This window comes from Hipposideros armiger, unplaced genomic scaffold (assembly GCF_001890085.2).
Source record: "Hipposideros armiger isolate ML-2016 unplaced genomic scaffold, ASM189008v1 scaffold_196, whole genome shotgun sequence".
Taxonomy (NCBI): Eukaryota; Metazoa; Chordata; class Mammalia; order Chiroptera; family Hipposideridae; genus Hipposideros; species Hipposideros armiger.
This window is the reverse complement of record NW_017731546.1, coordinates 1,150,481-1,165,941: the sequence shown is the minus strand read 5'-3', so window position 1 is coordinate 1,165,941 and position 15,461 is coordinate 1,150,481. Positions and strand designations below refer to the sequence as shown.

At 39.7% G+C, this 15,461-nt stretch overlaps 1 protein-coding gene across 6 annotated transcripts in view; it reads left to right on the top strand.

Moving 5' to 3' along the window:
• EFNA5 (ephrin A5) overlaps window positions 1-15,461 on the top strand; it is a 286,192-nt gene that overhangs the window by 199,175 nt on the left and 71,556 nt on the right. Inside the window, exon 1 of one of the 6 annotated variants that reach the window (XM_019653144.1) lies at window positions 4,311-4,427. The exons of the other annotated variants lie outside the window; for them this stretch is intronic. Coding sequence (XP_019508689.1) covers window positions 4,411-4,427 — 17 coding nt within the window. The 5' untranslated portion in view covers window positions 4,311-4,410. Of the gene's footprint in view, window positions 1-4,310; window positions 4,428-15,461 lie in introns of those variants that run through there. 6 annotated transcript variants of the gene reach the window in all.

The window sequence follows — 15,461 nt, the reverse complement described above, 5'->3', positions numbered from 1 at the left end:
GAGGCAGAATTGGTAGAATGACTGCTCTTTCTGGTGTTTGTTTACTTCTAAGGTATTGTAGGTTTGCTTCATTTTGAAGTTAAGCCACAATGTACAGTCGATCGCTGGGAAGTAACAGGGATTCCTGTGTGGCGTAGAAACAGCTCTGGGGTTCATGGTAGGAAAAGGCCAGGAACTTTCTCTCATAGCTGACATCCTGTTTGAGTGTTGAAAGACACATTAACAAGAAAAGAAAGCCGCCACTGTGGCAAGGTCAGCCAGACGGCGGTGGGCTACAGGCCTTGACTTTCAGATGACTGTTAACTCCTTCCTTTACAATATACTGAAGTGCCTGTTGTTCACAACCATGTGAGTTCTTGGCTTCACTCCGCAGCAGGAAACTGAAATATTTTGAGAAGTCTTGATTCAGGCTTGGGGGCGGGGGGAGAACCTGAATTATGCCCATCTTTGAATCTGTTAAGGGCAATGGACGTTTGAAGATCTATTTTAATTTGAACGGAGGATGGGCACCTTTGTGCCACTGATTTGAAAAGAACTTTTTTAGAGGCTGGAAAAAGGAATAACGGGCTCCATGAATGTTGTACCTGCGCCATCTCACAGAGCCTGGCACTTGATTTAAGGTTATGCACTGCTACCTTGAAATTCTTCATAATTTTTGAACAAGGGGTCCCACGTTTTAATTCTGAACTGGGCCCTGCAAATTATGTTGTAGATCCTGCTGAGCACTCATTGGTAGCTGGAGCAGGATGTGGTTTAAATTTCACCAAATGTCCTAGAAACCAGGTTCTTCTCCACCACGCATAAGTAATTAAATTCTGTAAACTCATCAACACATAAACGGGTTTGACAACATCGCAGGCTTGCTCCTTTGAAAATATGACATTTAGTGAAGCAACTCTATTTCCTTAATGCTTATATGATCCCAAATAACCTGTTTGACCTACTTTTTTTTTTTTAACTTTTCAACTGGGTATTTCTACATCCAGTGTAGGCTATGGATTCATATCAAAATATGAAGGATTACTTAATGAGAGTTTAATTTCATAAGTTATAATGTATATTTCAACCAAAAGAAATGTTGAAGCTGGTGGCATATCAAAAATGGTGAGGTTTTAACATTCACACCCTGGGGCACATTCCTTAATTTCTAAAGGTGTGATTGTTGAGACCTGGAAGATTTCAAAATCACCTTCTAAGGAAGGTCACCTGGCACTGGTACAGTGCAGAATAGACCTTTATTGGATGATCTCAGCTAGCAGGGCTTGCTTTCTTATCAAGTTATGCACTGAGAAGTGAGGAACTTCTCCATTGTATTTTGCTCTGTGACCCAGCAGCTTTATTTCTCATAAACACCCTTCCCTTCCAAGTACAATCTAAAAAGTTCTGTCATTAAAAGCAATTTTATTTTCCCTGCCTAAGGGAGACTATTTTCAACAAAATATGTGCATTTTGACTATGTGAGTCTTTCCTATTTAAAGCTGTAAGTATAATTTCTTTTTTATTGGGTGCTAAACTTTCTTTCTGACAAAACAAAACAGTCAAGATTTCTTCCCTTTTAAAAAAAATAGTGATTTCACATTTCTCTACACATGTTTTAAAGCACACTTTACATAACTCTGCTTTTAAAAAAGAAAGCTATATGGCTTTGTGTGTTATCATTTCTGCAAGGATGTCAGTGGTGTTGAGCATTAAATGAAGCGTAAATAGGTCATGAAAAGAGAGCACAATGCTGTGTTGCATTTGAAAATTTGGATTTAAATGGTTCATTCCTGTAACTATAATGTTATTATGAATTTACTGTAAAAAAAAAAAAAAAGAAAAAACCCGAAGTCTGATTTTGATGTCAGCATGGATGCATGCATATGTTCGTTACCTTTTCTGACTATTTCTGATCTGCTGTGCAAAGGAAAAGACCTGGGCAGTGGGCCAGGGATCTCTTTCCTGCCTCTGCTTGGGGAGGAGAGCGCGGTAGCATTTCCAAGCCCTGCCGTTAGGTCTGCTGCCATTAGTGCTCAGAGCTGGCTTTTCCTGCTGACTGTCACTCTCAGATTTTACTTCTGGGTCACTAAAGCCAAAAGGTAAAGCTGCCTTAGGAACAGTCCATGAGACAGGGTTTCTCAAACGTGGGTCATGCAATTTACTTAATATATATTTTTAAAAAAAATATAGATCTTAATATGTTTTACCTAATATTTTTCCATGGAAACTTTATCTCTTTTTTCTAAACATTCCTTGCAATGAATACTAATACTTGCCATAAGCAAGCAAACGAGGCTCTGCTCCTGAAACCTACTCTCTTTTTAAAAGTAGAGATTCACCAGTGTTAGGTGTTAACGACTTCTTATCGCCATACTGAGATTTTCTCCTGGACTACTTGAGAGAAGGTTCATAAAGGAATAATGTTCTCATCCTATGATTCGTTGTTTGTTAATGCTATATCCACATATTACCTGTAGTTCTTCTCACAATACTGGTAAAAGTCCAGATCATTCACTTTGAAAAGACTGCCTTAAGTGATGAGATTTTGATAGATGCTGAGAGGGCCCCTCACTTGTCATGTTGTCTCAATTCCACCATTATAATCATTCCCTTAGACTTATATTTCGATTTTGTTCAGTAATTACCTATTTAAATGTAAATTACTCTGTAACCTCTTAGTAGTCTTCTAAAGATTGGTTTTCCTTATTGAGACTACGCTCCCCCAAAGAAAGATTTGGGCCGTGGAAGAATAAAAGAAATACTTCAGACAAACATACCCTCTTCGCAGTTAACTTAGGGCTGTAGTCTCTTTTTACGCATTTCTATCAGCCTGGAATAGTCTCTCTCCTGTTTTCCCGACTCTGCTGTCACACTTTCTACAATACTGGGCTCAAGTGCTGGCACTTCTGTGCCCTCCCTGGTGGCCTACCCTGAATATTGAAGGCTCTGTGCATCTTGTATTGTAGCTAGTTGCAAGCTTGCCTTATCTCCTCTAGTAGACATCAAGTGAGTGGTGCACGAGCAGCAGACCTGACTTCACTGATGGTGACAAAAAAAGTAGGAAAGATGAGTGTCACAAAGTGAGTTTCTCTAAACTAATGTTGCAAAAATATTCCTCATGCAACACAGATGGGAAGGATAGCATTCCATGCTATCCTTCCAAATCTATCCAAATTTGGCCCAGAGACATCAGCTGTGTTCCCATGTGTATGATTCATCAAAACAGGCGACACTGATGCTTGCTGAGGTGTGGGAGTGGAGAAGGGAATTCAGGCTAGGGAATTCATCTCTGTCGTTTCAGCTCTGGTGCCCAGCTCCACTTGAGCTATTTTTCTCTAAGCCTCACTGACTGGCTAGAATATGGGGACAGGGAGGATACAATATTATCTCTGCAAAGCATAGCAGTGACTCAGCACTTAATACCTGCATCTTTGACTTAGGCTATGGCTTAATACGGTTTATGAGCTGTTTCTTGTCTCTAAATCCACAGCGGAACTTGGGTAGCATAGCGAAGCATTGGCTGTGCAAGGGCGAACTGCTTTCGCAAACCGATGCGTCTCTCTCTAAATCACTTGGGCACTGTCCTGAGAATCATGGTGTCATGAAAAGTGCTTTGGGGTCTGAAAGACCTGGGGTTGATTCCTGTTCCTACACTTAGAAACCGGTTGACTTGTTACGAGTCAGTCAGTCTCCTAGTGCTCCTGACTTAATCCTAAACTGGAGATGGTAATGAGAGGATGGTTCTTACTCCAAGTTTTGCTGGGTATACGAGGAAAGACAGCTGGCTATAGAACACACAGCACGGTGTCTAACACCAGGAGTCATGAAACCTAATTCACTCCCCTTTTCTTTAACCTTCGGTGAGGATCTCAGGCTCTGTCTTGCTTGGTTCATGTGTGTATCTTTGGGAGTGCCCCCCATCCTGCCATTCCCTTTCAATGTAAGAGACCATGACAATACATTTAAAATGACGGAACGTTTCTACAAACCAATGGGAATAGCCAGAGATGGAGAGGAGAGTATCGTAATTATTGTTTATTACATTTCTTAGGCTGCTGTGATGGATTTGCTGGGGCATAAAACCTCTCATAGTTGATTAACTACCTTTTATGTGCTTTTCATCGGTGTTGGACTGAAGTTCTCACACACTAACTGCCACAACTTCATGAGCGCCACCCTCGCTCACACTGGCTCACACTGTGAGGCAAATCCACACATTTATGTGCTGTCCTTGGGGCCAAGCAGGAGAACCTTGGTGTTCTGCCCTATTCGGAGCGATCCATGTCTCATTGTTCGGCTTCTCCTGTCTGTATTAATTCTTCTAGTGCCCTACCTAAGTTGGGATAGAACAAGATCTATCCCAAAGAAAAATCGCATTGGGTTGTCATCTTAGGTAATCTTCAGCCATTATCTGTAGCGGCTTAACTGTTGATGTTCACTCTTTACAGGTATGTACGAAAAGATGGCATTGGGAGGGACTTGGAAAGAAGTGAAGGTGAAATCTGGTGTATTATTTCATAAATTTGGGTCACATTTGAAAATGAAAAAAAAACAAAAACCTGCTGTCACTGTCGGTAACCATTGGCCTAAGGAAAAGCAGTGGTTCAGAAACTTCCCTTGAGTTGTTTTTCTTTAAAATCGCACACAGAGTGGAAAGTTTGGGTCACAGGTGTAAACCCTTAGGCCCTGCTTCGTCAGTGAGCTCAGTGCTGGTCTCAAGGACAAAAAACAGAGAAAGGAAAAAGGAGTTTTGCATTAAAAACAGGTTTGCCTCTCCAGGCAGAGGGGTGGCTGTGACTGTAGTCTCTGTTAGGACCTGGAGTAAGGAGAGAGAGTTGGCAATAGTGGCGGTGGACTTGAAGTGTTTATTTTCCCCTCTCCTCTTTCCTGGCTTGATGAATTTTACTCATGGATTTGGTTTTGCTTCAGAGTTCTTTCCTTGTGCTACGTGAAGGTGAGCTACTTGGGGACTGGTAGTTAATTTGAGCCTATGGGCAACTCCCCTTGTGCCTGGGATTCTATTGGTACCATTTTGCTCTGTGGGTTTAACTAAACTGTCAGGAAAGCAGAGGGCTGAGTTATTAGAGTTCACTGTAGAAAGCCCAGGCAGGAAATGAAACTGTTCACCACCCCAGAGAAAGGAGCTGCAGCAGGAAAGGAGCATTTCTGGGCCCCCAGTCCTCTGGGATGCTTTGTTTCTCTGGAAAATCAAGTACAGAATTTTTCCCTTTTGTCCCCTAGGACTTGCAGACAATAGATTTGGAAGCTGCATTACCTTCGTGTTTTGCCCCCACCTTTGCTAGAGCACAGTCTTGCTCTAGTGTGTCTGGGGGTAGGGATGTGTTGCACACTTTGCATCTTCATCAGGAGGCATCTCAGGGCCTGAGTTGTGACAGAGGGGTGATGGACAGTGTAGGGATAGGCTGAGACACACAGTTCTGGAGGACAGTAGAGTGGACCAATGTCGTATTTGCTCTAAAATTGAAGCCTGCTCAGTCGCCGAGGTTAGGGGGCCGGGGCAGGGTGTGCCTCAATTATTTCTCTGCCTCCCATTTCAACCTCATAACGTTCCTATTATCCCCTCTCTGTAATCACTGCTTCTGGTTCAAAGATGGATGTTACAACTTTCTAAAAGCTCTCCCCAGCTCTAAAATGATTTTCTTAATGCATTCAGTCCACTTACCTTGCTGCTCTCATACAGAGTAAACCTTGATCTAATAGGTGGTAGTTGATGCTACGTTTGACGTGTGCTCGCAATCAGGTGCTTCGGTACAGCTGGACAGGTGTGACATGATGCCTTTGAAGTCAACTTAGTAACTTTAGATCATTCTGACAAGGAAGCAAAGTGCATAGATTTTATGGAAAGAGAGGAAATGGAAGCATATGAAAGAATATAGAAAAACTCAATCCTAATGAATTTTAAAGTGCTTACAAGAAATTTCTTATTGATAGAGCTTCCCAAATTAATTCAAGCAATAGTTTTAATTTTTTTACCTGAGTACTCCATTAATTATCAGAATTCTCCTAAGCCCTCCAACAGATTTTTATTTACTGTCTAACATGTTTAGGTCAATTGTTTTTACTAAGTGTCCCAAATCTTTTCACTGAATCTCAGTGCTTTATAAATTACATACACACACACACACACACACACACACACACACACACATGGTCACGTACACGTGTATGTATGTCACAAATGTTTGTTGGGAAAATCTTGGAAGATAGTCCTGAAAATAGCTAGGTGTATTTGCTTAGCTTTTTAATACTAATACTGTTTTTGTGATTATAAAATAAATTCATTGTCATTGAGGAAAATTAGAAATATATTTTTAAAGTGCTCTGATGAAAATAAACTTTATTCATAATACTACCACCTAGAATGTGTGAACATGATCAAAATTATTTGTATATTATATTGTAATCTGCTTCTTCATTTAGTGCTATATGACAGTTATTTTACTAGAGAAATGACCAAACTGAACTTTCTCAAAATATTTTGAGGATGATTGTGGTTATATTTTCAGCAAAATAAAAAGTACGCTACTTTAGAATTAAAGAATGTAGAACTGGAGCCCAGGCCCCCCCCTTGCCCCCCCACCCCCCAATCTAATTTCAGCATCCTCTCTTCATAGATGAGGGCACTGAGCCCTAGAGAGAGTATGCCACATTTAAGGTCACACTGGAAGTTGGTGACAAAATGGGGACTGGAACCCAGGTCTCCTGCCTTACAGTCAGATGTGTTTTCTCACCAGTACAAATCTTTGTATCATTTCTCTTTCCACGCATGAATAAATTTCAGGTTCATGAACCTTTCAAATCTTAGCATAAAAAAAGGTATGAACTATCCATACAACAGATTTGAGAAGAGAGAGAAGAAGAGGGAACCGAACTTGGCTTAGCCGAGGCTGTGGAGTTGCTTATTGGGCAGGTGGCGATGCTTCTCAGTGAAAGAAAGCAGGGCATTCTGGGTAATCCTGTCCGTCACAGCCGGACACAGTGTGTACTTTGCCTAGTGTTTTCATCTCTGTTCTCATTTTCGGATCATCGCAAATATTGGACTAGTGACTTATTTCTGAAACTCAATAAAATATTAGCTATGTGTGAAGCTTTAGGTGTAGCTCACAGTGTGCATGCACTTGGGGCCATTCACTATAGAGCTTTCTGCATTGTGGGTGCTTATTGTGGAGCAAGTTTCTGTTCGAAATGATGGTATCAGTTCCTCAGTAGAGCATTTGTCCTGTTTGTTCACTTGATTTCTCAACATAAAATAAAGATCTCAATTCAGAAACTGTTTCTATAAACAAAAGATGTCCTCTTTGTTTTTCTTTTCCCATCTCTCCCCTTTCCATCTTTTTCTCTATGAACCCTCTCCCACTCACTCCATCCTCCCGACCGCTTCTGAATTCCCTCAGTTCTTCACTCTTTGCTGTGAAGATGACAAACGCATGCATTTTAGGCCCATGGAGTTTCAGAATGTGTATATGTGTGTCAGGATCTCTACCGAGATCCCAGCACCTAACTACACACTGTGCAAAAAGAACATTCTGAAGAGCTGTAGGAACTAATTGATCAAGAGCTTGCTCTGTGCAGGGCACATTGGAATGTAGTTAATGTGTGGCCTGAAGCAGAAAGTGCCTAGCTGCTTTCAAGGCCCTTTGAAAACCCGTGCAAGCACTTGGTGAGAACTTCAGAACTCAGTTAAGCTGTCTTTGATTCTAAAGATATCCCTAGGGCCAGTGTATAAATTACAGATGCTTTTTCTTTTTTTTTTTTTAATTTTAAAGTTTTTGCTTAATGTCTATATTAAATAATTGATTTTTTATGAACCAATATGTCTGAATGGGTTAATCAAGTTATTGCTGGATTTGCTTAATTTTCCCCACTTTTTAAAATAATGCCTGTTTAAAGTGGTAATTCTAGGATTCTTTGTAATTATTTTGTAAAATTAAACACTTTTGACCTATAGAAGCAGTGTTGCATCTATGAGCCATTCTGAGTCTGTTTAGTTGAGTGGCTACCCGTATGGTCTTACCTACATTACAACCTGTAGAAAGGGTCTTTTTCTCTGTTTTTAGTATCTGGCACACAGGGCCTCTTTAGGGGCGCATTGACTGGACTCACAGAGATGCTATTTGAGGCTTGAACTCAGTGACTTACTAAGTGGTACCTTTGGACCTAAGTGGTAACCTATTCTATTGAATAGCTTTTCCTCTACTCTTAGGCAAGTTCAATTTCTACATCTGTATACTTTGTCCCTGCTTCATCTGAAAATTGCGTAGAATGACATGTTATAATTATGGGTATCTTAACCCATGCTTTTACTTTCAACCTCCCTTTTCAGAAAATCGTAATCTTCCTTGTTCTATCTTTTATTTTTAAATTTCAAGGTCTCCTTGAACCTGGGAATTGGAAGACATCAGTAGGAGTCAGGTAGTCTGGTTCCCACCTCTTACATTTAAATGGGGGCAGGTAGTCAGCATGTGATGTTTTCTGCTCTGAAAACACAAAGGAATATGGAGAATTTCAGAGATAGCGAGCTGTTATGCCTGAGGTGCTTCGTGTTCCCCTTAGCTTTGGACACCTACGCCCACCATATTTGCATGGCAAATGTGGAATGAATGTGCAGTGCCCTTTTGTTATTCTCATTGAATATCCTAGGGTATTTCTAAAGGAAGGGTTAAGGAGAAGCTCATTTTCTCTTGTTTTAATGACTTAGCTATCTATATTCCTCCAACAGTCCATAGATACCCATATCAAGACACAGCTTTCCTTAGGGAATTTGAAATTGATTAGCATCTCTGATGAGCCTTCAAGCATCATGGTAATGTTAGTATCATTTTTCCCTCTTCTCCTCATTTTTCTTTTTCTTTTTGGTTAGGAGAGAGGAAATAGGTTAGCTCTATGCCAGTTTCAGCATTTTCCACCTTTTAAATGACAAAGGCTCTGAGTTTGCTCAAATTTGTTTTTTCTTTTCTTTCTTTTTTTTTTTTTTTACCAAAAAAGTAAAGAAGCAGCTGATACCTTCTCTTAAGAGTGAAGCTTTACCCAGTCAAGTTTTCGATAAATCAGTTACACTGATATGCTTGCTGTGTGACAGACTGCAACCGAACCTCATTATTCATACATGTCTGTGTGATGTTACTGAATCAATTTGTGCTGTATCCATTTTGCACTCATGGATAGTTCACGGTCCCTTATGAACAGAAATAGTCAGCAGGCAATAATAGAAGACATGGAGCACAAATGGATAGGGCCCATAATCCTTTGCTCTACGGTGCTAGGTCCATTTTTAAAATTAATTTTTAGTGTTTTTCCTTTTGTTTTATTTTTAATTCTAGTCTCATCAATATGAGGATGGTATCTGCAAAATAAAAAAGCAGATACTTTTCAAACCTTTAAAAATCATCCTGCTTTTATTGTAATACAGATTGTTAAATGAGAGGACAGAAAATTTCTCTTCTGAGGAGCAGAACAGACCATTCCTGCATGCAATTCCTTATTGGCTATAGTAGTCACCTGTGTGGCACAGTAGCCTTTCCTCATTCAAAAGACAGCATGAAACCAGAAAAGCCAAAAACCACACACAAAAATGTTACCTTTGTAGTTTCTAAGGACAAGTGTTTGAGTCGCACAGAACAGAGAAGAAAGACTATGAAATGGCATGACACCGCCTGTAGCCACCAATGTCTGGCAGGTTCTGTTGTCTGTTGGCATCTGAAGACAGAGTTGTGGCCATTAAAACCAAACCCCAGTGAAACCTCCTGCAGGGCCTGTTGTCAGCCGATGTCCCCTCAGGTGAGATGCCAGATGTGGTCCCACTGAGGAAGTTGCATAAACTCACCCATCACACTTAAAGCCCAGAACTTTCTTCTGTCTGTGCCACTGCTTGGCAACTCAGTTCTGATCACCCTCCTTCTCCACTTGTGCTTTCAGGGTCTTCAACTCTTCCGCACTCATAGAACTCTAGGAGATAATTTTTTGCAACATCGTCTTGGAACTCAGGAATTCACTGTATTCTGAGGTGTCATTCATAAACTTGGTGATCTTACCAAGTGAGTCCACTTCTCTCCGTGTCATAAAACATGTGCATAGAATGAATGAGCCCCAAGTCCCTCTTCACTTTAACCTTCTATTTGTTTGTATTTCTAGACTTTTGTTGTTCCCTGGGGCATTTCATTTTTTGTGTGTCCTGGGCATTAAAAAATGTGTTCCCATTGATATTTGAGGTCCTAAGATACAACACTTAATTTTAAAAAAGTAAATTTAAAGGAAGGAAGAAATGTTCCTTAGACCAAAGAATAAATTGTCAGATGAGCATTTACAAAGAAGTATATTTTGGTGTCAAGGTAAAAATCAAGACTCATGCCTAAAGAGTTTTTATAGAGAAGCAAACTTAAAAAACAAAACAAAAACAAAGATCTAGGAAACATTTATTAAAATATTAGTAATATCCTGAAATTTCCAAAGAAAGATTAAAATCATTCTGTTTTGTCCCGATAGTACAATGGGTGATTAAAGTTTCGGAGTTTCTGGTGTATGTAACAGAGACGCAATAAAAACAATACTTCCTGAAACGCTCACTCTTCCATAGAGAGACTTGGTCCCTTTAACAAATGTTTTAAACAGGGTTGTGAGGTAGAAGGGAGTTAGTTTGGTGCTTAGTAAGCTTGTGATTTCAGCAAATGATTCATGACACTGACCTCCACTAAGATTTTCCAGCACTCTGTTTTCTGTATCACAAAATTGCCATAGTAAACATAAACATTTGTTTATAACCATAGTAGTTTGTTGTCTCACTACTTCCAAAAGGCCCAACTAGCCCGTGTTCCCTGCATCCTGTTTCCTTACCTCTCTACCTTTTCCCTCGTGCTGCCTACCCTACCTAGATTGCCTCTGCTAACTTGAGATAACTCGTACTCAGACTTTGACTCTAGAAAGACTTTCATCTCCAAGGGTATATCTGGGATCCCATCTTTACATCTCAATATAATTGCATGTTTATGTGTCTGTCCCCCTGGCACATAGATAAAGCTCAGGGAAGGCTTTTGAATGACTGATTGAAAGCATATCACACTACCATTCTAATAATAATAATTGTTAAAGTATAGAGAGGTGAAGGGCCGGCCGAGTGGCTCAGTTGGTTCAGAGCTTGCTCAAGAGTGTGAGCTCTGAGCAGCAGGGTCCTGGTTTGATTACCGGGCCCGAGCTGAGCTGCCGCTGAGCTGCCAACAGGTGGCAGCTAAAAAAAGAAAGTAAAGAGGTGAGAGAAAACAAATTTGTTACAGGTAATATCTTACTCTCATTTAGCACTAAGCTGCTTGGCAGCCAAGCCCAACATTAAATATAATGTGACCAAAATATAGGAGAGAGCATCATGGGATTGGGAGGGAGAATGAAGGGGTTTTGAGTCCTGACTCTACGATTTATTAGTGACCTTGGACAAGTTCTACAATCTCTCTTCATCTCATTTACTTCATCTGCAAAATGGGAATAACAACACCTACTTTACAGAGTTGTTCTTAAGAGTAAGTGATTTTACATATGTGAATATGATTGCTGCTCAAGAGTGAGGTAATTCAGAGGGTCACTATGTTTTTTTGTTAGTTTTTTAATTAGTAAACTTTTTTAGAGCAGTTTTAGGTATATAGAAATTGAGCAGCTAGTACAGAAAGTTTCCATAAACCCTTCTCCTGTTCACAGTTTTGCCTTCTTTACTGTGTTTTTTCCTAAGTTAACTAGGTAACTTATTTAAATTAAATGGTAAATATATAATTAATAGGGTCAGAGGCCACGTAAGTGCCCTTCATCCCTAAAGATGATTCAGTCATTTTCTTTCACCTCTATGGAGTACAGTCTTATGTGGCAAATGAACTTTTCTTTTGGAGAAGATAACTTTAGACCATAATAGTTCAGCAATAAAAGTTAAGCTGGAAAATTCATGAAATTCTTGAATTTAGAATTTACACACTTTAATGCTGTTGAAAAGCGTGGGGAGGGTTTCAAGTAGAATTGAGTTGGGTCACTGTGGCTATTCCCTGGTAGGTTGACTGGAGGGCTTGTAGATGACTCTAGGCGAAGAGGAGAGAGGGGCTGAGCATTTGACCTGCCGAAGGGGGCCTCCCTGATGGGAAAGCCGGAGGGAATGTGAAGGGAAGCAGTGTACAAGGGCCGAGCCAATGCAAAAAGAGTCAAAATGGACATTCGAGGTCATGCTGGTTCTTGGGAACTTTCTGAATATAGAAGCAGCATTTCACTTTAAAGGAAATGGATTTTAAACCCCCCAAGTTCTTGCAGGGCCGCCTTGAACAAGGGGAAAGCTAGAGTATTTAGGGCGTGCACTTGCATGGGAGGTAAGCCGCGGATCAGCCCTCATCTGAGGCAGTAGTGAGGCCAGATGGATTCACTGGGACGAGCATGGTTTGTGGAATGAACATAGACAGATACCTCCACCACTGGCGTGACTGCAGCAGCGCTTGCTTTCAGAACATCTTTTCTTAAAATGGCATGTTCTCCTTCTCTCTAGAGGCTTAGCAAGATCCGAAAAGGTTTTGCTTCTGTTTGCTAGCTGCTACACACGCCACTTTTTGCACCTTTACCTAGATGGAGAGCACTGTAACCTGCGCTTTGCGTGTTTGAACAAGCCTGCCTGGATAAGATGACAGTGCAGGAACAGCTGCCTTCTTCAAGAGCTGATTTTGCACTGCCCTGACATTACCTAAACAATCATTACTTACTTTTGAAAAAATCGCCTTCAATGCTTAAGCAAGCTATAGCATGTTTGAAAAGAGATACGTGGGAAATGGCCTAGAGCACCGGGATAAAAATATATGTCACACCCTCGTTAGCTTAGGTTAAATGAACTTTAGATTGATATATATGGGACACCTCATTTTAGGAGCTAAAGCGCAACTCAACAACTGCACAGCTCTTAATTAGCCCTCTCCATGTGGAATATGGATCCGTAGCCATTCATTGGGCCCCTAATTCTTTTTTTCAATTAAGGTTCTAAATTAAAGGGACAGTTAAAACCTCTAATCTGTATTATGCCCATCAAAGCTAAAACTGTGTCAATCAAACAGTCATGGAGCAGGAAGAATCTCTAGTCAGTGGATCGTGTTTCTCTGCAGGAAGTCCTCAAAATCAGGAGTTTGGCTGGACCCAATCAGGGCAGCGGTGCGTTAAAGTTGTTCTGAACATATGCTAATGTGAACTGGACCAAAGTGTTAGTTTTACAGATCATTACGAGGCTTGTGAAAAATAATAATTCACACTGAGTCAAGTGGAGAGAATTATCCACGACCAGATTGCAACGATGAGCTGTAACAGCCAAGAAACAGATATTTGGAGTGTCTTCTGTTACATGCCTGTGTGTTGTCCCAGAGAGATGGAATCAAGATAGGTTAAAGGCAGAGACATTTTTTTTTATATTCATTCAAATTTGCATTTAATTTCTATTTACATTCATTCAATCCAAAATCAAATAATACAGTAAACTAAATACAAGATGAAAAGCAGAGAAGGTGTTCCCCTCATAGCACTCTTGATAAGGCAGCTGAAGAATTTATTTACTCTGATAAATGCAAAGCCAACTTGGGATAGGAAAAAAATAATAAAGAGCAAACACAGATGAACCCATCTTTCAGATGCTACTTCAGATAATCCACTGAGATAATACAGAGACTTTTTAAATTACGTATTTGATAAAGGCAATGCCCACTTGTGATATACATAATATGTTGGGTCTTCCCATGTTAAAATTTTTCAAGGAAAATCCTGCTCAGATTTTTACGCTACAGTGTCATGAGTTCCCAGTGTGGCTGGTTAGTAATTCCTTATCCCATGAAGAATTTTAAAAATGCGCCAGCTTAAGGAGGTCAGAGGCTAAAGCATGGAGGTGTTTAATGCACATTTTTTCCCCCCTCTCACTAATAGACTGTTGACGTGGATCTTCTGTGAATTCCCTGGCGAACTAAATATATTCATGATCTAAGAGAGGGGAGGAGCAGAGACTGCTCAAATTTCAGGATATGAGGTTTTGTTTAATTTCAGTCAATCATTTGCTGATGGCAAGTATACCAGATGAAATGCATCCTCCAAATGAGCGCTGAGATCTTTGGGTCTGTGTATATAAATCATCGTGCCTGCCATGACACCGCATCCACCCAGCCCTGTTGACACTGACAGGGACCAGATGTGTAAGGCCGTGGCAGAGACATTACGCTTTGACATCAGCTGACTGACAGTTACACTTGGAGGCACCAGATGAGGATTTGAGATTTTGCTGAGTCCATCAAGTAGATGGAAATCTGCATTTAATGTTATCACATGCCTTTAAACACTTAACTGAAGATAAAACCACCTCTGTCCATGGAATTGAGCTTAAAATAACCTAGTTTTAGCGCTTCATACCTAAATACTTCAATCTCTCACTCGTTCTCACTCTTGTTTTCTCTCTCTCTCTGATTTTTGTAGCCACTATGGGAAGACAGTTTAAAATGTAAAAATTATATTTACAAAACATTTATAAAATATATTTTCCTGGAACATTTTCCGTTTTATTCTATCTATAAATATACTGACCATGATACATTTATGAGCAAATAAAGATATACATAATACATTTTACATTCTCACACTAACAAAATGAACTTAAATGTATTATGGGTACTAAAAATGGTAGTATTTGTATATTACCAAACTTCCCTAAGGTGTTTTTTTTGTTTGTTTGTTTGTTTGGTTTTTGTTTTTTTTGTGTGTATTTTTAAGAGCTTAATAACTTCTGGAAGTTCTCTATTTCTGAAGCTCAAGGTTTAACATCTCTAACATAGAAAAAGTAGTTGAAGTAGATTACCATTTAAGTAAAAGGTTCTTTGCACAGAGGCCGAAGTCATTTTAATCTGACATTGAAAGAAGCAGATCACAAAGTGGGGCTTCAAATGATTAACTGATTTCAGTGTAGCGTTTTGGGTGATTAAATGTTTATTCTTAATCTTTATTTTAAAAACACAGCTATATTTTTATATTTTTCATTAATATTTAGATGAAAGTAAGGAGAAACAGTTAAGGGAAAAGTACCTTAAAACAATTTCTCATTGAATTTAGCATAAATGGTTTTAAAACACTCAAAAGTGGATTGTAGAATGGGTTATGATTTAGATTTTTAGTCTTCAAAATTTCAGTGACAAAATATGAATATATTTTTACTTTTAGAAAGCTCCAGTATCAGCATCAGCTTGAGTTTGTATAAAAGCAATTGCAAAGTGACAGGAGGAAAATATTCATGCTAATTATGAAGGCAATTATTGGCTTTGTTCATATTGGAACCCCTTTAATGTTTGAAGAATAGGCTAATGGTGATCTGTATTCATTCAGCTGTGCATCCATTTTTCTCTTTCTCTTTCTCTCTCTTACACACACACACACACACACACACACACACACACACACACACACACACACACACACACACACACACACAC